The sequence below is a fragment of the Polypterus senegalus genome, chromosome 18 (genome assembly GCF_016835505.1).
Source record: "Polypterus senegalus isolate Bchr_013 chromosome 18, ASM1683550v1, whole genome shotgun sequence".
Taxonomy (NCBI): Eukaryota; Metazoa; Chordata; class Cladistia; order Polypteriformes; family Polypteridae; genus Polypterus; species Polypterus senegalus.
This window is the reverse complement of record NC_053171.1, coordinates 71,180,260-71,204,730: the sequence shown is the minus strand read 5'-3', so window position 1 is coordinate 71,204,730 and position 24,471 is coordinate 71,180,260. Positions and strand designations below refer to the sequence as shown.

General features: G+C 42.9%; 1 protein-coding gene across 13 annotated transcripts in view; it reads left to right on the top strand.

The window, feature by feature from the left end:
* Positions 1-24,471, top strand: part of LOC120519137 (gephyrin) — a 378,763-nt gene that overhangs the window by 310,358 nt on the left and 43,934 nt on the right. For 12 of the 13 annotated variants that reach the window (XM_039742264.1, XM_039742267.1, XM_039742276.1 and 9 more), the window contains 2 exons: positions 5,489-5,626; positions 13,671-13,763. In XM_039742264.1, coding sequence (XP_039598198.1) covers positions 5,489-5,626; positions 13,671-13,763 — 231 coding nt within the window. The remainder of the gene's footprint in view (positions 1-5,488; positions 5,627-13,670; positions 13,764-24,471) is intronic. The other variant, XM_039742265.1, reaches the window with a different exon arrangement.

Sequence of the window (24,471 nt, the reverse complement as noted above, 5' to 3'; positions counted from 1 at the left end):
TTTTTAAGGCGGATGTGACAAACATGAGTATAAAGTTACATTTGCAAACCTTCTTAATATAATTAAGGGTCTTGGAGCCAGGTGTAAGGCAGGAACAGAGTGGGCACACACCTTCACTTACCCAGTCCATGCAGCTTTGGGGACATGAGAAGAAAACGTGAATTTCCAGGTGGACAATGACCAGGGGCCTCATGCATAATGCCGTGCGTAGAACTCACACTATAACATGACGTAAGCACAAAAGCCGAAATGTGCTTACGCACAGAAAAATCCAGATGCATAAATCTGTGCGTTCGCCAACTTCCGCGTTCTTCCCCTACATAAATCCCGGTCAGCGTGAAAAGTAACGCTCATGCACGCACCTGCTGCCCCTCCCCAACTCCTCCCCGAATTACGCCTCTTTGAATATTTAAATCAATATAAATCGCCCTTAAGCTCAGCATTCTGTGAAAAGACAATGGGAAAAGCACGGGGGAAAATAGAAGAATTTCAGCAAATACCAAGTGGAGGCAAAGGAAAAAGATACTATTTGTTCAAATAAACCGTGGTATAATCAACAAAAGGAAGTTGATCGAGTGACATAGCGTGTCGGAGAAACTTGAAAGCTCACGTTCACAAAGTCGCACAGTGCCTGAAATAATTTGTCAGATATCAAAGTCCCTGTGAAAATGCGAGTCGTAGCCCACCGTCTGAGTGTCATATGAAAGCTTATTAGGGTGCAGAGAAAAAAAAGGCACACAGTGGGGAAAAAAGCACGAAATGTCAACTTTAATCTCTAAATTATCACTTCAAACATGTAGTTTATTTTGTCATTAAAGCAGAACATCATAAACTTCTTAAAATCGTTTATGTACTAGTTTCTCAAATCCCATTGTAACTAAAGTAGCATGTTAAATGCTTTGTTTTGTATTTGATCTTCTATGTGTGTGAATCACTACGTGCTTCCGGGTTTTCTCTTCCTCCGACAGGGCACAGAATCCATTACATTCTTAATATTACAGCTCTCTGAATAATTAAAATACTGAGATGTGTACTTGATATAATTTTCATGATGATAGGAGTTAAAGCATGTTATTAAACATGGGAACACGGTGGCGCAATGATTGTGCGCGACCTTCGATGCAATAATTTATTGCAGCAGTACTGTCTCTTTCAAACATACTAATCCCCAATTCCTGTCCTTCCTTTTCTTTCTTCAAATAACCAGGCACTACACAATCAGCTCTGTAATAGACGTTAAGCCATCTGTAAGCTTAGAACGCCGATTCTTTTAAGGAACATTGAAACATCTTCGTAGTACATGTTTAATTATTCTATCCTTCATTTCAGTCCCAGTGAAGCATACAGTGAGCGGCAGGAGCAATCCATCAATGGAGCGCCAGATCCTTGCTAGCGTAGCGACACCGTGTCCTTTAATTATTAACAATACAGATTATTTAAATGAAGTTAAAGTTTTATCTGTATAATATAATAAACATATTTTGCTGCATTTCATCTTTAAAATGATATCGTCATCATATGTAAATACGCACTTTATGAAGTGACTCAGGTTGTGCGATATTATAACTGTATCGCAAGTTTACAGTGAGGTGATTGTAGTAATAAGTACTAATAGTTCTACAAGGAGCACTTGATGAACTGATTAAGTGCATTTAGAGCTCTTGGAATGAAACTCTTTCTGAACCGCGAGGTCTGTACAGGAAAGGTTTTAAGCGTTTGCCGTGTGAGGAGCACTTCAAATAGGAAGCATGGCTGAGGCAGCGTGTGCTTGATGCTGTATACCGATAATTCTCTTTCCGATCAGCTTCTCCGAGTGGTGCAGTGAGAGTAATATAGAAAAAGATGATCCAGTGTGGCAACCCCTAATGGGAGCAGCTGTTAGAAGACAAAGAAGGTGCAGTGAGAGTAACAACGCTAAAGCAGCTGTGGTATTTGGAATAGTTTGGCCATTCTGTGGACCATTATATTGTTACAGGTTAATTACAATCAGATGCCTTAAATTAATAAACAATATGCGGTTAATTTCAGTGTATTTATAAAGCCACGTTAGGGATGTAGATCTGAAAAAGAAAGATAAACCACACAGGAACAGTAGCACTGCTTTAACGCTGGGTGCTGCCAGTCTGAAAAATCGAACGGAGAACTTGCGTACGACAGGGTATGAAGTACCATGGAAATGTGCATGGCTTTACGCCAAGTTTAGGAGTTATACATCACGATTTGAACGTGGAAATGTTCTTACGCAACATTTCTGTGCGTACGCACCATTTATACATGAGGCCCCAGGACACTGAATCTGTGAGTGAGCAGCACTAACCACCGTGTCACCATCTGCTCTGGGATAGAAAATGTTTATGAAAGTCAAGATTTCTACACTGAATTTACTGCCCCCTGTGCCAACTTCAGAAACTAGAAAAACACAAAAAAAAAATTGTGTCTTGCTAAATGAGCCTAGGTGACAGGTTTGTGCCAGAGTGTCATAGCAGTAAAGAAGTAAGAAGTTGGAGGTGCTGTCTTATAATTGCAGGGTCCTGGGTTCAATAACCAGCTCAGTCATTCCAATAACATGCATTTTAGCTTAATTGTGGACGCACACATCCCACCCAGCATTGGAACCTGCCTTGTGCTTAGTGCTGCCAGGATACGCCTCAACTCGGTATCATCCTGCAAATGAACAAGTAGAATCAGAGAGTAGAACAACAACCAAATGCATGGATTAGACCTACCCTGCTAGCCTGGTCCTTAATAGTAATAACAATTAATTGCATTTATATAGCACTTTACTCACTGATCAAAGCTCTTCTCCTTATCCTCAGCGGCACTCCTTTTCCTGGCATCTCCAGGTCTGTAATGCCCGCTGCTGGCATACATTCCTTAACATCTTACATTTTTGCAAGCATCTAAGACTGGTTCCTGCCTTATGCTCAGTGCTGCTGGGGTAGACCTAAGCTGCTCATGACCCTGTGACCATATTTTCAAAGTTAATCCTCCTGGTGGGATCTCAAGCGTGATTGTGCCCTCCAGTGGCATATATTAGCTACTGTATTGTTGCATTCTTTACATCACATCATCTCCACTCTCTATGACCCTTGTAAGACAAAATAAAGATTTGAAGCACCTCCACAGTGAAAACCCCTTTAAGTAAATGTAAATGAAGAAATTGGCAAAAAAGTGTCAGCAGCTGAATAAAGCAACACTGAGAGTAGGAACTCCGTCTCGCTCAGTTGCGGGTCCAGCTGCAGACCATCTGCAGACCTCCACAGCTGCACAAGTCAAGATCTCTGCTTAACAGCCCGGCAGATTGCATGTTTTTGTCCCTTGGTTTACTTGACTTGAGTCAGATAACTCCTGCTGCAACCTTAATCTTAACCGCAGTGTAACCGGCCATATCATGTAACATTACCGATGTGTAATGCTAGGTGTCAACCTCCACAGCGGACCTAGCTAGACTCTTTTGGAATGAAGGCCACGTTATATATGAGAGATCCTAGAAGAGGTAGGGCTTCTCGAGATGTGGCAGACTCATCAGTTGTTTTCCGGGTGATCCTTGAAACTGTGGAGGAAAAAGGGGAATGTGCTACCAACCATGCCCCTTCTTGGTATGATGTGGTACTGCTTACCTTTTGGGAGTCCTAAAGGTGTCCCCTACGCACCCTTGTTTGACACCCTGTAATTTGAGAAATGAAATCTGAGAACGGGATGATTACTCTGTCATGAGAGTTGGTCTAAGAGTTTAGTTCATGCTCACTGAAATTCTTTTTGCTTGGGAATAGTGCCATCTAGTGGCACCAATGCACAACAGCATATGCCATCCTTCCCTTTTATATTTACTTTCTCTTTGCATTGTGCGTGGCTTTGGTGTCCCAACAAGAACAGGTTTTCTTTCTAACTGAACCTTATCTCCAGTTTTCATCTAATGCTGCCATACTCAACTGCTTGCCTCTTTTTCTCTGTGTCCCTCACTCCTGGGTGGCCGGTGCCCTTTGGCTTTCTTGAAGTCTTTTTACCTTTTCCACTGGCAGACAAAGGCGAGGATTCTGATTTCCATTTAGATGTGAGCCATTCAAGAAGTAGTAGTTGAATTTTAGGGTCTTGTTGAGCACCTGAATAGTTGAAAAGAAAGTTTTAAGTACTTGAATTCCAGACTTCATGAACAGCTACAATCATTTTATTTCATTGCTGTAATAAAATCTTGGTAGCCATCCAAAGGATGGCAGTGACCAACTACCAGGGAATATCCCTCTTTCATCCCTAACAAATCTTGAAGAATGTCCTACATCACACTAGTCATCTCTAGTTCAACATCATCTATCTCCAAACTTACATGAGAACTCAACATTAGAGTTGTTTGTCTTCATCTGCCCCACCATCACCTGCCCCCTGTGACGATGCAGGTTCAGCTTCATGCTCCCATCGGCTGTTTGGGAGCCCTTGAACCCAACACCGTCGATAGTTATAACCGAGATGAGCTAGACACTGAGGCAACAACATAGCAAGCGGATGATGTACAAAGTGCAAAGTGCTTTTATTAAAATAGTCAACAAAAACAAAGTGTTCAAAATAGTGCAGTGCCTTCTACAAAGTCTTCATCAAATAAATAATCTATAAAAACATGTGACATGTGGAGGTTTAAAAAAAATTTTCAAAATCAAACAATGAGGTTCAAACGACGCTGGAAGCAGTCCATAAAATCAATAAGCCCGGTGCTTCTTTTAAACTAGCGTCTCACCTGCTTCTCCCGGTTCGGTTTTGCATCAGGTGAGACGCTCTCTCTGCAGCGGACATTCTCTCACTCACACAGGTCTGGAGGCCGCCCGATCCTGGCTTCGGTCACGCACTCATCCCAGGCCTGAGACTTGGAGTCCTTGCCAACCAGGACGCTCACAACAAGGACTTCTCAGCCAAGTCTCCCAACTCCCACTTTCTTCAACGGCGAGTCACCTTCCTTGCTAGTCACTCCCGCTCTTCTCCAAATGCTCAGCGGGAGCGACTACAATCAACTGCCCTAGGTGCCAGCTAAAGACCTCGCTAGGGCCCACCGTCCAGCTGTACTTGAGCCTGCTTGCTCTCGCTCGCCTTTGTGTTCTCTCTCTCTCACCGGCTATCTCCTGCCTCCTTCCAGCAAACTCTGTCTCTCTTTTCTTTTGTTCTCCCCTTCCAGCTAACTTGCGCTTCTATATATTGAGGGGCCATAGCAGGTGCAGCACATTAGCAGCCCCAGTAACAATCACCGATGTGGGCAGTCCCTCACCTGTGCACTAGGTGAGAAACGCCCACACCGCAGATCGCCCTGAGATCCGCTACAGCCACCATGCCCCCTCACTAAGCCGCGAGCGCGGCGATTATTTATTTTAAAAAACTGGCCCTTTGCTGAAAGAGCTGTCGGCCCACAACACCACACCCCCTAACCTTGATGGCCCCCCTGTTGCATTGTGAATTTTCCTGTTTTGGCGCAGTATGGTAATCTTCAATGTTTTTTTGATTTCAGGTCATAGTGCAGTTGACATTACCAAGGTGGCGCGAAGGCACCGTATGTCTCCATTCCCTTTGACTTCCATGGACAAGGCCTTCATCACAGTCCTGGAAATGACGCCTGTCCTGAGTACTGAGATCATCAACTACCGAGGTAAGCCTAACTGGCATGTGGGGGTGCCAGACCAGGACATCTTCTCTTGACTGTGTGTGGCCTACCATGCCACTCTTGACAATCAGCATAGTTCTTAATTTGACTGGACTGACAGAGATTGTCAAACTGTTATAGGAAAATTCATACCCTGTTTGGACACATTTCACAAATGGCATTTTATTAGATTGTTTGGTTCCTTGTAGAACTGTTGCTTTACAAAGAGCCATTTAATTCTATTAAGCGTTCTTTGCCAATGAAGTTGGTTCTTTGGTCTTTGAAAAGATTTGTCATATGTGGACATAACAGACAACTTCCGTGTGAAGCAGACTACCTAGCAGGATATGGACAGATACAGAAAACCAAAGTTATCCTAAGTGATGGTGTGCAGTAAGTGTCCTTTTAACACCAAGGGCCCACTGGAATTTCACAAATGTGTTATCTCTTCGTGGTTATTCGTGAAGCCTGTCACATATCTAAATAAATAAAGGTTCTTTATGGTGTCCTTCAAGTGGATGAGGCTTTTGGGAGCCAAAAAAAGTTCCCCAGTAGTATTGCTCTGAAGAACCACTCTGGTGACTTTATTTTTAAGAGTGTAGTGGGGTCAGATGGACAGGGTCTTTGGGCTGAATGGCCTGTTCTCGACACAGTCGTTCTAATGTTCATCCAGTGCACTTCACTCAGTGTAGGCTCGCAGTAGTTATGCATAGTGCATAGTGTATATGTACACTGCGATTGTGTTGACAGTAAATTAGAAAGAATTGGTTTCTTTATTCTGCATACTAGATTTATATGTAAGAACACACAAATAGTATTAAACACTGTGGAACTGGCCCCGGACACAGACAGGCGGACATCGTTGTTTCACCCAACACACACTTTTATTTACAAATATTTACAGCTTTAGTGCACAATCCCAGTGCCTCCAGCACCGATCAACCAAAGTCCAGGCCTCACACTCAAAAATTGCCTTTCTGGCCGCCTCCACTCCTCTCCTCGAGCTCCGTCCTCTTCCACCCGACTCTTGCTAATGAACGGAGGGAGGCGGCCCCTTTTATTCCAACCCGGATGGGCTTCAGCTGGTTCCCGGCAATCCCCCGTGGCGGAAGTGCCGGCTGCGCACCTGGAAGTCTTCTTCCCTCCAGCACTTCCTGGTGTGGTGGAAGTGCTGATGTCCAGGGTTCTTCAGGCACCGGGGCGCCGCCTGCCGGTGGCCACAGGCCCCTACAGGGCTGGGCTTCCATGCCCTCTACCCGTGGCCCCCAACACAACCAGGGTGGTCGCCCCCTCGTGGTCTGGAGGAGACACAAGCCCTCCTCCGGTCCTCCTGAGCGTCCTGGCTGGGCTCCACCCCCTGGCGCATGCCACAACACATACTGCCTTCCGTTCTAAGCCTTTATGTTTGCTGCCTAAATTATAATTAGCGGGAGTCCCCTGTTCTCTTGGTGGCCTTATCCTCTCCTTGTACTATTTTGACTTTTCAATTATCAAACTAAGAAACTTCCCATCTGACAGAGTTAATCCCCACAGGTCATATTAAATATACAAGCAGATAAAATGTACAATAAAACAGTGAACTTTAATTAGCAATAGTAAGCACTGAGTTTGTCTAGAAAATGTATAAATACAATATATAACTTCAGATATAATTTTCATTTTTTGTAGCATATCTCAATTCATACATAACACAATTGTCTTTACTTAAACACAAAATACCAAATTCAAGAAATCTGTCAAATTTGAATGGACGTCTTATCACTCAGTCCACATTAAATGCTTGCAAATGTTCACATACTATAAAGTTAAGCTGAATTATTAAAGAAAATTACAGTCATCTGATCATACTACAGATTTTGGAGATCAATGAATGTAGTTGCTAGATTTCTTTTTGGATCTGAAATGTTTTTATTATGTTAAAAACAAATTACTTTCTCTCACTGAGGCTTTTTTTTGTTGTTTTGTTATAGGTGCCGTTATTTTGTTCTCTTTGTTATCTCTGTAGGCAAGGTCGACCTAAAATGTGCAATGTGTGATGCTACAGGGTCATAGTTATAAGGGCGGCATTGGACAGTTTTTAGGCGTCCAAATCAAATTACAAAAGAGGTCAACATAATCGAGTATACATCAGTCTGGGGACTGTTTGGGGGCAAGGTAACAATATTGATCATCACAATTGAAGAACTCAATTGAACAAAAATACAAATGAATTGCACTTTCTAGATAATATTAAACAGCTGTTAGAAAGAAAGTTACCAAACAAGAGACCTCAAAGAAGTAGAAATTGCAAATAGAGCTGAGCAGTCTGTTTCACCAGCTAGGAGGTACACACAACAACAGTCTGGACTGGGATTTGATACCAGTCAGAGGTAGCATCACCAAAACACCATTCATCAGATAGACCTGAGTGGTTGAGAAGGAGTGGAGGACCTCACAAGTGTTTCCATATACAGTATATACAGGTACAGACCTATTGACTACTATGTAGGCAAGCATTAGGGATTTGAACTTAATATGTGCTGCTATATGAAGCCATTGTAGTGATCTGAAGAGAGGAGTGACATGTGCTCACCTTGGCTGATTGAATACCAGAGGTGCTGCTGCATTTTTAGTCATCTGCAGTGACCTGGTGACACATACTTATACTCCCACCAGCAGAGAGTAGCAGTAGTCTGAATCTGACAGACCAAGAGTTGTGCTCCATACTCTGTTAGATGCAATTTAATCTTGTAGATATTACTGGACATTCACAGAGTGAATCTGCAACACTGAGATATCATTACAACACGGTCCCTGAAGGACAGGTGGTCTTTGATCACCACCCCAAGTTTGTGTGTTGACTTAGTGGCTGATAATGATAATGAAACATGCTGAACAGAAAAGCAAGCTAGGATGATATGGAGGTCCATCTTTCCCAAGATGAGTTACTAATGGTGCTCCTTCATTCAGATTGCAATATCACTGAGACGTGCAGAGGTTCTAGCTGATACTGTGTGGTCCAGCTGTTGTAACAAAGGCACTATATTGCGCCCGACCCGACACAGATTGACACCGAGGCACGTGTATAAAATGAAGAAAGTTTTATTTTTCTTCACCTGTGCGGCACGTCTTCCTCGTAATCCCTACTGGCACAACACAGTCCCAAAGTCACCAAACGCTCTCTTTCTCTGCACCACCACTCCTCCTTCCCCCCGGCAACCTTGTCCTCCTCCACCCAACTCTGGCCGCTGAGTGGTGGTCGCTGGCACCTTTTATTGGGTACCCGGAAGTGCTCCAGGTGGTTGATTGTCGACATCTGGCTGCATTTCCGGGTAAGGTGAAACCAGTGCCCAAAAGGGGCCAGCAGCACCTGTGGAACCCAACAAGGCTGTACCAAACTCCAGCCCCCATGAAGCCCTGGGGAAGTCTGAGGCACCGCTGCAACCCAGGGAGGCTGCCATCTAGCTTCCAAGGGGAGATGCATGGGCCCCGACCATCCGTCACACTGCATATCATCAGCATAGCACTGAGAAGGAAAACCATGAGACAGGATGATAGGGCCTAGAATGGAGGTGTATTGGGAGAAATGAAGAAGGCCCAAAATCAATCCTTGAGACACCCCCTACTTGCCTGGTGCACCCTTGACATCACTCCACACCAGGATATAAAGTAGGGTCTGCCCAAGAGGAAGGACTCATACCACCTGGGGGCAGTCCTAGTGATGCCAAGGTCAGAGACGTTGGCAAGAAGGACCTGGTGGTTGGCCTTGTTGAAGACAGAGTAGAGAGAGATCTAGCAGGATGAGGATGGAAGACATGTTGGTGTATTCTAGCTGGGCGTAACGTGCCATCTCAGTGAAACAGCCCTTTTTGAAGCCTTGCTAATTGGGATCGAGAAGCCTGTAACAGAATAAAAGGAGGAGATCTGGTTAGAGGTTTTGAATAGCGTGGAAATTTGCATTTTTTAAAGAAGACTGCCATCTGCCTTTGTATGAACTCATACAGCTTGACTAACCTTTTCTCTTGATTGGACTGTTAACCTAGCCACTCTGTCTCTGTACCCCATGGGCTGTGCTCCTCCATCTAGCTAATCCTCCTGAGGGTATACTTTGACCTTTGTTGGAGTGACTTGATTTTCTGACGCAACTCAAAGCCTACAGTTGATAAAAAAATGTTTTAATGACATTGACGAAAGGAAACAAAATATGATAAGCTATCATCAGATCAAATCTGACTTAAAGCTGGTGGGAACAGATGAAAGAAGGCAACTTAGCAGCCACCCTGGCATATTTTCAAAAACAGAGAAGACCATTCAGTCCTTCAAGCCCATTTGTTTAGTTAATGGCTAAGCTGTCCCAATATCTCATCCAGATACTTCTGGAAGGCTCTCAAGGTTTTTAATTCAACTCCATGTGTTGCTAGTTTGTTTCAGATTTCCACAAATCTTTGCATAAAGAGCACTTTTTGGCTTCTGCCCTAAATACACTTCCCTTTAATTTCCAATGTTGTCAGCAAGTATGGGATTCATGGTTGAATTCAGCTGGATGGACTTTATCAGTGCCATTGAAGATTTTAAAGACTTGGAGTAAGTCCTCCTCACACAGTAAATGATGATTGTGTTAGATAAATAGATGATAGCTACTTTTCCATGAGTTGCCACATACAGCAGTTTACCACTTATTACACATTCATGTTTGAATTGTGTGTAAAGTGTTTGAGATACTTTTGAAATACTGATCAAGGTATATGGAACAAAAACAGTGAGCAGGCAGAAGTATTCAGGTAAAGGCATTTCATAGCCTAATAAACTAATGTGGAAAAAATTTTCATCCCATGAAGATCTTTCTTGAAGACAATACTAAAAATTCAGTTGAACATATCTGAGTACTGCGGTGGGTTGGCACCCTGCCCAGGATTGATTCCTGCCTTGTGCCTTGTGTTGGCTGGGATTGGCTCCAGCAGACCCCCGTGACCCTGTATTCGGATTCAGTGGGTTAGAAAATGGATGGATGGATGGATATCTGAGTAGCAGTGTGCAGAATATGAACAATGGTACCTGGAGGAAGAAAATGGTTCCTAACATCATCAAATACTCAAACAGTGTAGTCTCAAAACTTTCTGATCATCCCTCATCAGATTCTACGTATTGCATGTTGTATACTGATGACATTCGCCTGCAAGTCTCATCGGTGCTTGGCACACATGATGGCTTCTATTGTCAACAACACCTTTGTCAGTTTATAATGTTTTACTAGTCAAGGAGACGTCCTCGGCGTGGCCTCCCTAGACGCAATGCCGTCCCAGGCGCCTCCAGCAATGGCGCACCCGCAGGAGCCTGCTGTAGTTCTGCTCCACACGCCGTCGATCCGTCCCAGGGAAAAACGGCTCTCCTGCGGACCCCTGGCGGTCTGTGGGGTACTTTTCCCCAGGGTGGCTGTGTGCACGCCGCTTCCGCGGCACGTGGGTGGGGTCCCTTGCTGTGCCGGGCCGTCTACAACGGAGCATCCTGCTGACTATGCCAGATGTGAACGTTACCCGGGCACAGACAGGCAGACATGTTGTTTTCCACCACCACACGTTTATTTACAGCTATTTACAATGTTCAAAAGTGCACACACAAACCCCCAAAGTCCTGGCCACACACAGTGCCTTTCTTCGGGCCGCCTCCACACTCTCTTCTCCTGCTTAGTCCTTCTTCCACCCGACTCCAGCCTCGAATGAAGTGAGGCGGCCCCTTTTATCCTCACCCGGATATGCTCCAGGTGCTCCCTGGCAATCACCCGCCGACATGCCCCCTGTGTGGTGGAAGTGCCGGCTGTACTCCCAGAAGCCCTCTGGGTGTCCCTGCTTCTCTTCCCCCCAGCACTTCCTGGTGTGGCGGAAGTACTGAGGTCCAGGGTGCCCAAGGCATTGGGGCACCCCCTGGCAGTGACCACGGGCCCCTACAGGCTTGGACTTCCATGCCCTCAACCCGTGGCCCCCAAAGCAACCAGGGTGGTGGCTCCCACGTGATCCAAGGTGGGCGCATGCCCTCTTCCAGTTTCTCAAGGTGTCCCGGCCGGGTCGTCGCCCCTGGCATCCCTGACACTGCCAACATATCTGGCGAGCACGGGCTCCTAAATACACAATGACATCAAAACAGATGAACTGCTGCACACATTACCATCAGTTATCCCCCTTGTCTACAATGTTCCCACCACTGAATATGTTGTTATCACTGATAGTTGTGGACCATTAAATAGCATTTGCGTATATTGCAGTGCAAAGCATTATGCTGAAAAACAACCGCCTGATGAGGGATTTATACTGTGTTGTCAAAAGGGAAAAGTACGGTAATTCTAAAGCCCATTCAAAGAGCTAATTTGATCCGACCCCTTATATATTCACAAGATAGATAGATAGATACTTCATTAATCCCAAGGGGAAATTCACAAAATTGACACTTCTACTCACATGGGCATTATTTCTGCTCTGCTGAATGTTTCTGCCTTTATTAGAAATGGTAGATTTTGCAATCCTAATATCAGGAGAACATCTAGAATTGCTTTTCTTTTTCTTTTTTTTTTTTTACTTCCAATCTCTTCATATTCTTGCATGTGTCCTTTTGCTTTTTGCTAGTATAGTACAGTATATATTTTGTTTGCAGTTACTAATGGTGACTTTGCCTAGTGACTGGGGGCATTCATTCATGAATGCATATTGAAACTGACCATCAGCTACCTCTGAATTGTCCAGTCCATAGCACATAAATGTTGTTTTATAGGGAAAAATGATAAATGAAAAGGTCATGTTCAACAACTTTTGAACATCTTAAAAATATTTTTTTACCTGTCATAGAAAAAATAATTGTTACCCTTTTAAATAAAATAGATGCTTATATTTTTTTAACATTGACTTTTATTTTAGGATTGCGTGCAACTGTTAAAAAATTCCCAAGAGAGTCTAGCAAAGATATCTCATAGAATTTTAAAAAAGCTGAAAAACATCCAAAAAGTTGCTGGTACAGTCTTAGAGTCAAATGGCTTAAATGTTTTATCTGAAGCACATGAGTCACTGCTTTTCAAGGAAAGTTGAAACGTTATACTTTTTAATAATTGCATTGGGCGGCATGGTGGCGCAGTGGTAGCGCTGCTGCCTTGCAGTTAGGAGACCCAGGTTCGCTTCCCGGGTCCTCCCTGCGTGGAGTTTGCATGTTCTCTCCGTGTCTGCGTGGGTTTCCTCCGGGCGCTCCGGTTTCCTCCCACAATCCAAAGACATGCAGGTTAGGTGGATTGGTGATTCTAAATTGGCCCTAGTGTGTGCTTGGTGTGTGGGTGTGTTTGTGTGTGTCCTGCGGTGGGTTGGCACCCTGCCCTGGATTGGTTCCTGCCTTGTGCCCTGTGTTGGCTGGGATTGGCTCCAGCAGACCCCCGTGACCCTGTATTTGGATTCAGCGGGTTAGAAAATGGATGAATGGATAATTGCATTGTCTTTATAATCACCTAGACAAAGGTAAACACTCTAATTGTCTGACTGTACTCTTTAGATCACTTTATAACGCTTCATCATGCCATTCCTCCGCAAGTCATACCTGTCCTTTAAATGGTTTTGATTTGCTCTTTCTGGATGGACACACAAATAAGAAGTCTGCACCCACATCAGCAACCTCCCCAACTTTGGGAGATAACATGTTCACTGACAACCATTTACTCCTCCAAGATAAATTCTTTTCAAATTACTTTTGTGATTTGCTTAAAACAAGTCCATATGTCTAGCTCAGTATGTGAATGGACAAAAGTTGATTTTTTACTTTCCCTAATGATACATGGAAACCATGTCACTGAGAAGCTCATTGTTTTGGGGTAAGGTATGTTTTTACAAAGAAGTAAACCGTGTATGCAGAAATCTCCTGCCATTTACAGTATGCCTGTGAGGATTCTTGTTTGTTTCATGAAGGACCATTTGGCACTTTGTTTGTAAAGGCACAGCATAGAATTAAATTTGATTGAGTGTTGAGATGTTTGAAACCAGTGTTTCATCATTTGTCTTTTAAAATATGCTTTTTGTTTTTTTTTTTTTATTTATTTTCTCAGATGGCATGGGTCGTGTCCTGGCACAAGAAGTTTACGCAAAGGACAACCTGCCTCCATTCCCCGCCTCGGTGAAGGATGGTTATGCTGTTCGAGGTAAGGCTGCTCTTAAATATACACCAATGAGGTGTTCTGCCCCAGCACAGGACGTCACATCTGCTAAGGGCTGTTCCTCATTTTAGACTCTCTTTAACCTGCTTTTTATCTTGATTTTGCCATTTCAAGCATAAAAGAGCAAAATGTTGGTTGACACCTAACCATCACACCTATATGAACTTGTTGGGCACCCCATTCCAAACCATGGGCATTAAAGTGGAGTTGACCACCCCATTTTACAGATATAACAGCCTCAAATTTTCTTTCCACAAGATTTTGGAGTGTGTCTGCGGGAAGTTCTGTCCATTGGTGAGATCAAGATCAGCCACAGGGAATGCACAAACTAGTGTGTTTCTTTGTGCCAGTCCCAAGCCCAGATAAATGGGGAGGGTTACATCAGGAAGAGCATCCGGTGTAAAATTTTGCCAAATCAATATGCGGACAACAATACAAATTTCCATACCGGATCGGTTGAGCCCTGGGTTAACAACGACCGCCATCAGTACTGTTAGCCAACAGGGTGCTGGCGGAAATTGGGCTACTGTTGGCCTAAAAAGAAGAAGGAGAAGAAGAGGGGGAGACATGTCCAGAGGCAAGAGGAGAGGAGGAAAGTAAAGAGAGTGGAACTGAGGGTAGGAACTTTGAATGTTGGCAGTATGACTGGTAAGGGGAAAGAGTTAGCAGATATGATAGAGAGAAGGAAGGTTGATATATTGTGCGTGCAAGAGACTAAATGGAAGGGGAGTAGGGCCAGGTGGATTGGAGGTGGATTCAAATTGTTCTATCATGGTGTGGATGGTAGGAGAAATGGAGTAGGGGTTATTCTGCAGAAACAGTATGTCAAGAGTGTCGTGGAGGTGAAAAGTGTGTCAGACAGAGTAATGATTATCACGCTGGAAATTGGAGGTGTGATGATGAATGTTGTTAGTGCATATGCACCGCAAGTTGGGTGGGCAATGGGTGAGAAAGAAGATTTTTGGAGTGAGTTGGATGAAGTGATGAACAGTGTACCCAAGGGATAGAAAGTGGTGATTGGAGCAGATTTCATTGGGCATGTTGGTGAAGGGAACAGTGGAGACGAGGAGGTGATGAGTATGTATGGTGTCAAGGAGAGGAATAAAGAAGGTCAGAGGATAGTGGATTTTGCCAAAAGGATGGACATGGCTGTGGTGAATACGTATTTTAAGAAGAGGGAGGAACATAGGGTTACGTACAAGAGTGGAGGAAGATGCACACAGGTAGATTACATCCTATGCAGAAGAATTGATCTGAACGAGATTGAAGACTGCAAAGTGGCGGCAGGGAAAAGTGTAGTTAAGCAGCATAGGATGGTGGTCTGTAGGATGATGTTGGAGATCAAGAAGAGGAAGAGAGTGAGGGCAGAGCCAAGGAAAATGGTGGAAGTTGAAAAATTAAGGTTGAGTTTAGGAAGGAGGTGAGACAGACAGACATACCTATGGAAGCATGGAGGTGTTTAGGAGAAATGGCAGTGGAGTTTTTAAAAAGATTGTTTAGTGGAATCTTGGAAAGTGAGAGGATGCTTGAGGAGTGGAGAAGAAGTGTACTGGTGCCAGTATTTAAGAATAAGGGGTAAGTGCAGGACTGCAGTAGCTACAGGGGAATAAAATTGATGAGCCACAGCATGAAATTATGGGAAAGAGTAGTGGAAGCTAGGTTAAGAAGTGAGAAGTGATGATTATTGAGCAGCAGTATAGTTTCATGCCAAGAAAGAGCACCACAGATGCAGTGTTTGCTCTGAGGATGTTGATGGAGAAGTATAGAGAAGGCCAGAAGGAGTTGCATTGCGTCTTTGTGGACCTGGAAAAGGCATATGACAGGGTGCCTCGAGAGGAGCTGTGGTATTGTATGAGGAAGTCGGGAGTGGCAGAGAAGTACGTAAGAGTTGTATAGGATATGTACGAGGGAAGTGTGACAGTGGTGAGGTCTGCGGTAGGAGTAACGCATGCATTCAAGTTGGAGGTGGGATTACATCAGGGATCAGCTCTGAGCCCTTTTTTATTTGCAGTGGTGATGGACAGGTTTACATACGAGATTAGACAGGAGTTCCCATGGACTATGATGTTTGCTGATGACACTGTGATCTGTAACAATACTAGGGAGCAGGTTGAGGAGACCCTGGAGAGGTGGAGATATGCTCTAGAGCAGGGATGTCAAACTCACTACCATTGGTGGGCTGCTTCGACTGCCATACGTGCGTCAGCGGGCCGCACTGTAACAAATACTATTATACTATTATACAAAGTTACTGTAGCTTTCTTTCCAATACCGAAAACTTTAAAAAATGTAACACTTAAAGTTTAAAGAAAAGTAATTTATTTCCATACAATCTCCGTACAACAGCGTACAATTAGAGCCTTAGCCTCTTAGCTAAGTCCTTATATTATTATATTATATTCATTATATTATATTAATTGTTTATATAGGAGTCTTACAGTGTGAGATTTATTTCTTTTGTCCCGACACTTGGCAACTCTTGTTAGTAACCAGTTCGTCAGACTTGAAATCTTGTGCAACTGCAACTTTTATGAGGGATGAAAGGTGCTCGACAGTAAGTCTTGAGCAATGTGGGGTTTTGGTAGCTTTCATTAACGAAAACAATTGCTCACAAAGGTAAGTACTTCCGAACATAGACAGTTACTCTCGATGCCAACTTATGGATCTGCACATACGAGGGTGACAGGTAAGCATACAAGCCTGGCACACCAACTTCGTTGTATTTTGCCATCAGAGCAGAATCTGACTGCAGCTCAATCAATTCCATTTGGATATTCTCCGGCGCATTCTCAATGTTGTAAGAGTGTGGTGACGTAAACACCACAAAGTCCTGTTCGTGTGAATTGAAATCGCGAAAACGCTCACTGAATTCATTGCTCAGTAATACATGTTGGAAAACAAATCCTCCAAAACTCAAATTTTACTTTACTAAGTTTAATTCAAAGTTAATATTGTAAAATAAGCCCATACGCAAAAAGCCCCCGACCTACACTAATTATACAAACTCAAAATCACAAAAATCTGTTAATAAACAACTCACCACCTTTCCCGTCCACTTCAGATCTTCAGCTGTAGTCTGCACTAACTGTTCGTTACAATACTAGCACAAAATTACATAAAACTAGAGCAGAAAAACGTGAAAATATGCAAGCTATTACTACTCGTGATGTTCAGTTGTGCCCAGTGGCCAGTCTCAGCAGCCCAGCCAGTAGTGTAGCCCAGTGGTCCGCAACCATTTTGACACCAAGGACCACTTTACTAGAAGCAAATTTTCCCAGGGATGGGTGGGTTGTTGGAGGTTGGAGTTTGTGGGGTGATTATGGGTGGGTTTGTATGGCAGTTTTATACACAATTTACATTACATTTCTATTATTATTAAGTTATAATATTGTAATAGAAATTATACAGCTTACCATAATGCAGAATCAGTGAGAGCCCTGAGCTTGTTTTCCTGCTACCAGACGATTCCATCTGGGGACAATGGAAGACAGTGACACGCGAAGTGTGTTGCTTATGTTCAGTCTACTCTGTAATCTTGTTTTGGTTGCTGTCACTGCAGAAAACGTGCATCACAAAGATAGGATGTTGGAAATGGAAGAAGCTTCAATAGCTTCTTTCGCGTCAGTTTAATCTTCTCCTATCTACAAGTTATACTGACAGGAATTTTTCTCAGCATTTCCTTGCGATGATACACTTTCAGGGTGCGAATGATGCCCAAATCCAATGGCTGAAGCACTGCCGTGCAATTGGGTGGGAGGCATTCAACGTGAACATTATCTGAATGCGCAAGCATGTTGTAGTCAGCACAGTTATCCTTTTCTTCTCCTTCATATTGTGAGGTTTCTGAACTCTTTTGGGATCTGGGATCCCCCACCACCCAATGGGAACAACACGCTGAAGTGCGTCCCAAAGCGCTATTGCCACGTGTGAGATTGTTTGTCCGGGTCCAAAGATAGTTTAAAAAATCATATTTCTTGAATGAGTACCGCTTTAATAGGAATGTTTCTTGAACAAGCATCACTGCAACCACATAAAAACGGCTTTTTCGGCGTCTTCAAATGCAGCTGTTCACATACGTTTGCAACCCGAGATTTTTCTTCTTTTTTGCATATAGCAAGTATGCCGTTTCTATAGAAGGGTGACAGTGAGTTAAATTCCAATGGATGTTTTTCAAATGTTGACAAGCAATAAGGGAAAGGTATCACTTAAAACCACACAAAACAAAAACAGTAAAAAACAGTACGAGGAATGTTCGAAGAAAGAACATTTTTTTACAATGTTTCTGTTTGGGGGTTTTTGTGCAAATGTTCACAACTAAGCTGTGACCGCAGAACTAACTGCTCTGTGGATGATTCATTCAAGCATTTCAAGGTCACTTTGTTGTAATTAAAGTATCTGCTGCTGAATGTACTTCGTAGTAACGAGATTTCTGTGGACTCGTGTCATATGGGGAAACTGTCAGAAACATAAAAATACTTTGTTTTAATACTCTCTCACCATGGTCTTTTACCGTTTGTTGTGGATTTTGCGGCACTATCTGGATGGCATCCTTTTCTCCCTCTTCGGTTGGAATGGTGCTCAGCTATTCCAGTTTACAACTTCGCCAACTAAATCCTGTAACCACTCCTGAAATTAACATCCACATCATTGAAGAACTTGGAGTTCTTCGCCATCCTCGTTACATTCATAGAGGCTCTGGTTAGAAGTTCATTTTCCATAAACAGCAGAAGTGCTCTGCTACCAACATTCCATCTTTTTTGTCACTTGTCGCACGTGTGATGCGTCATCAGAGCACCGTTATTTCAACTAATATTAACATTAGAAGTATCGCGAGATCTCTGCACTCTAGCATGAGAAACACCCGAGCCATTGTGAGAAATACCGCAAGATCCTTACATCCCCGGCTGGATTTATTTTGTGGAGTGGATTTCAAGCTGCGTGGAGTGGATTTTAATGTTTTGAGACCTGTACTGAGATTTACTCCACAATCGCTGGTCAAATTTGAATTGTTTAATTCTCGGTCCATCAGCAATAAATCGACACTGATTGAAGAACACATCAGGGAGAAAGGACTTGACTTCATGTGTCTAAAAGAAACCTGGCACCAGTCAGAGGCTTACTCTGCCTTAAGTGAAGCGTGTCCATCTGGCTACAGTTATTTGGAAGCAGCTCGCAGCACTGGGAGTGGTGGTGGTTTAGCCATCATCTATCATCAGGTAATGGGGGTGTCCCCTATTTCGTTACCTGTAACATCTTCCTGCGAGTGTCTTGCATTTAAATGCAAGCACCCTTTTCCCATGACTGTTCTTCTTATCTATCGACTTCCAAAACCCAACTCTACTTTTATTCCGGAAATGACTGATCTTCTCACAACACTGTGTGGCACCTCTGCCAACATCATAATCCTGGGAGATATAAATATTCATGTTGATTATCCTAAAGGTTATCTCACTGTTGATTTTCTTGAGTTGTTAGATTCTTTCAACTAACAACAATATGTTGATGTCCCCACACACTCTAGGGGTCATACACTTGACTTGGTTATTTCAAACTCTGCTTTAATTAGTAATTTACAGGTTTATGATCTTGGTATTTCAGACCACAAAGTAGTGTCAATGGAGCTACCCTTTTTCTCCCCTCGTACCAAACCAAAACGGCAGATTCATTTTAGAAATTTGAAGAACATCAATGTGGATGCCTTGGCCCTGGACCTTAAACTTCTTTCAACAGATCTTACCAGTTCCAGCTCTGTTGCTGACCTTGTGGATCTCTACAACCAGTCTCTGAGTAGTCTCCTTGACTTTCACACCCCTTTAACGTCTAGGTCCATCTCATTTTCGTGCTCAGCACCATGGTACACCTGCGAGCTGTGAAAAATGAAGGCGGCTGGGGGTGTCCTTGAGCGGCGGCTCAAGACTTCTGGGTTGACTGTTCACAAACAGGCCTATAGGGAACATAGGAGGGCATATGCAGAAGCTTTGAAGGTTGCACGGTCCAGGTTCTATTCTACCATCATTAGAAGTAGCTCCAGGGATCCAAAAAAACTTTTTTCTACTATAAATCATCTTCTTAAACCTCCTTCATGTGCTCATTCCGAGGCCACTGATGAGAGGTGTAATTTGCATATTAATTTTTTCAAACAAAAGGTTTATAACATCTGCTTAAACTTCTCTACCATGGATATTCTGTTCCCCCCAACTGTTGACCCGCTGCCTGAGACTGTCCAGCCCCTTTGCTCCTTCTCTGTTGCCACACAGGAAGAGGTGGAGGACGTCATCAGGAAAATGAAACCATCTACCAGTTCCCTGGACCCTTTTCCCTCAGCCTTGCTGAGGGCCAACATTTCTGCTGTTTCTCCACTTATCACCAGGATTATAAACCAATCCCTTTTGGCTGGCCATATTCCTTCAGCACTAAAAACTGCTGTCATCAGACCTCTACTGAAAAAACCCACCCTGGATCTTGAAGATCTGTCTAACTATAGACCCATCTCTAATCTTCCATTCCTCTCTAAAGTTCTGAAAAAAATAGTTGCAGTACAACTTCATGATCATCTCAAACTGAATAAACTGTTTAAAAAGTTTCAGTCTGGTTTTCGCCCTGGCCATAGCACCGAAACAGGGTCAGGGTCACTAATGACCTTCTGATGTCAGCAGATACTGGTTCTCCTTCTTTACTCATTCTCCTTGACCTGACAGCTGCTTTTGATACAATTAATCATAATATTCTTCTTCACCATCTGCAATACACCATTGGACTTTCAGGAAATGTTCAAAATTGGTTTACATCTTATTTGACTGGTAGAACTGAGTATGTCACTCTCAGCAGCACAAAATCTCACACCCATAATGTTACCTGTGGTGATCCACAGGGCTCTGTGTTGGGCCCCATCCTTTTCATCATTTACATGCTCCCCCTTGGAAGTGTCATTAGCAGACATGGTCTATCTTTCCATTGTTATGCTGATGACACTCAGCTTTATCTTAGGACTACTCCCACTTCCTCTACTGCTCCTCTGCCAACATCTACACTGACTATTTTGTTTGGAGGAAATAGAGGCATGGATGAAGCTCAACTTCCTTCAGCTAAACAGATCTAAAACAGAAGCCATTTTAGTTGGCACACCACACCATCTTCGTTCTTCTACCATCACCAGTATCACTTTTTCTGGTCAAAACATTCCTCTTTCTACATTTGTTACAAATTTGGGCGTTGAAATGGACTCTCAACTCACTTTTGACACCCACATTAAACACCTCTGTAAGTCATCTTTTTACCATCTGAGGAACATTGCTAAACTTCGTCCAACACTTACCCTGGCAGATGCAGAGAGGCTTGTCCATGCCTTTGTCTCGTCCAGGCTGGATTACTGTAATGCGCTCCTCATTGGGATTCCTGGCAAGAGTATCCAGAGACTCCATTGCATTCAGAACAGTGCTGCCAGGATCCTGATGAGGGTGCGAAAGCATAGCCACATCACTCCTATCTTGAAAACCCTTCACTGGCTCCCTGTACCACTTAGAATAGAGTACAAGGTTTCCCTCCTTACCCATCAGTGCATCTATGGATCTGCTCCCCTGTATTTACAGGAACTCCTTATCCCTCATACTTCCTCACGCACCCTCCGCTCTGTGCATACCAACACTCTTCAAGTTCCCAGAACTAAGCTTAGCAGTATGGGTGATTGGGCCTTTTCTTCGGTGGCGCCAAGTTCTCTCCCTGACTGCCTGAGAGCCCCACAGTCGACTGATGCTTTCAAACGAAACCTAAAAACTTATCTTTTTAGAAAGACATTTTGTTAAATTATTTCTATAGATTATCTTGTTTGTTAATTTATTTTTATTTTGTAGCACTTTGAGATTGTTAAATATAAAGCGCAATATAAATAAAATTTATTATTATTATTATTAAGGTCCTTGGCCATCCATCGCAATTGGTAGCACACAATTTCCAAAAATGTCTTTATTTAGCATTAACAGGAACCTTCGCTTGAACCAAGGGGTTGTGCCAAAAACCCTGCCTTTTACTTTACTTTACAGTAGGCACTATGCAGTTCAGAAGGTGGCATTCTCCAGGCATCTGCCAAACCCAGATATGTCCATGAAGCTTAATTCATCTCTCCAGAGAACATGTTTCCATTGCTCCAGAGTCCAATAGTGCCATGCTTTACAGCTGGGCATTGCACATAATGGTCCTAGGCTTGTGTACAGCTACTCAGCTATGGAAACCCATTTGATGAAGTTTCCAACACTCAGAGGCAGTTTGGAACTCTGTTGTGAGTGATGCCATAGAGGATAGGCCATTTTTGCACACTTCATCACTCTGTGAGATGGCGTAATTTACCACTTTGTGGCTGAACTGTTGTTGTTAACAATTAAACAAATGAACACAATCATTTGGAGAGGTGTCCACATCATTTTAACCATGTAGTGTACATGTCCATGACATGTTCAGTTACATTGTTGCTAATGAGTGTTTGGACACGTCCTGCACCATGGACCTTGACTCTCATTTCTTTATTAATGTGACATAATTCATTTTTGGTCATCACATAAAATGCTCAGAATGAAGAGAACAACACGATGTTCCTCTTTGTGTCTAATGAACTTCCAGTAAATATCCACTTGACACGAGCAGTGGTCACCACAGAACAGCACTTAAGGCCAAGTTTGGGCTTTAAGACCTGCTGGTCTAAGCCGACTGAATCCTTTATCAATAAAACTGAGAATGTCAATAGCACAGAGTCTTCATGTCGGACTGACCAGGATCACAGCACAGTTAGTGGTGGTAGTAGCAGGGTTACAAATACAGAGTGCTGTGAAGTTCGTACTTGTACATCTGACCAGCATGTAATGCATTGCCACTCTCTAGCACCATTGTACACAAGAAAGTATTAAAATAGTACATTTTATTTAATGTAAAGCACATATTAGCGTATCTTTTGAATGAATATTTTGGTTGTTTTGAAGTTGTAAAGTGTTTTAGTATTAATTGTGCATTTGAGTGCTTTTTATTTTCAAGTTGAACTGTGTTGTGCAAGCCAGTTACTGAGGCTTGAGCCATGTAGTCTTATTAACATATGCAGTAGGACACACAATACAAAGAAAGTGAAAACTGTACATGCACTACCAATATATAGCATTAATAGTAGATAATAATAATTAATAGTAAGGCTATGAGACTTAGATACACACCACACATGCAGTCACATGATGTATATATTCTACTTTAAGTCAGTAAACATAGAATTGTCCAGAAGTGGACAGCATACACAAGTAAGGAAGAAGATTAGTAGGATGGCGTCTGAATTGGGTTGTACCTTAGCTATCCAGTGTACTGCTGGGGCATCAGAAGGACTGAGAGGTGTGAGCTGTGAGGAAAGGTAGAAGGATTTAAATCGTTTTAGTTTTCTCAAACAGAGATTAAGAAGTGACATGACTGAAGTGTTCAAAATTCAGAAGGGAATTAGTCTTACTTTAAAATTACTTCTCCAACAAGTATACAGATTGCCACTAAAGAAAGGTAACATTGCCACAAACAGCACCAGCTTTTTCTTTACACAGAAAATCATAGATAGGTAAGAAAAGTTACCCAAGTAGTGTGGTTGACAGAAGGACTTTAGGGACCCTGATATGTAGACTTCATGGTGTTGTATAGAAGTTAAGTGAATAGGGATCAATGGTCTTTGTTAGGTTAAACGGACTGGTGTCATCAAAATTGCTCATATGTTCTTATATAATGGCACATTAAGCAGGCTATCATTTTCCATATCTTAAGACAATCTTTAAAAAGAAAATAAGTGATAAAGCTGCTCCAAACTGGCATTGTGTAAGGCCTTTACTCAGACAGTATCAAGATTGTCTCTACCTTCCATTGATCTTGTATTAATAATAATCATCATAATAATAATAATAATAATTATATTTATATAGTGTTTTTCTTGCTATTCAAAGTGCTTTACATAATGACTGAGGAGCCACTTCATCCACCATTAATGTGTGGCATCCACTACTATTCTTGTAGTAGTACACTCACCCCATATTAGTTATTAGATGGTAAAGGAATTTAAGAGCCAGGGGATGATTAGTGGGCCAGAATGGACCATGCTGTGATGAGCAATTTATCCATTATATCGAGGTACACCCTACTCTTTTTGAAAGAAGCACAGGGTTGTTTGATGACCACAGAGAGTCAGGACCTGAGTTTGGCATCTCAACCAAAGGACAGCACTGCATCCCCATCACTGGGGCATTGGGATCCACACACAGACCACAGGGTAGGCGCCCCTGCTGTCCTCACCAACACCTCTTATAGATGCAACCAAAGCTTTTTCTGGCTGGTCACCCATCCAACTACTGGTCAGGTCCAAACATGTTCAGCTTCAGGTGGATGACCTGTCCTGTAGCGCAGGTGGTATAGCTACTGACAGGTGGTATTGGAGAGTGAGCGTTTAAAAACGGATGGATAAATGGATTCAGAAAATAAGACTTGGCTATTTAATCTGCGTCTCTTTTCTTATGGACCAAACCCTGCCATCTCAGTTCTTTCTGTGACCTTTGGGTGCAGTATGACTTGATTTAGAACATTAGAACATTCTAGAGGAGAACAGTTCATTCAGCCCAACAAAGCTCACCAGTCCTATCCACTTATTTTTTCCAAACAAACATCAAATTGAGTTTTGAAAGTCCCTAAC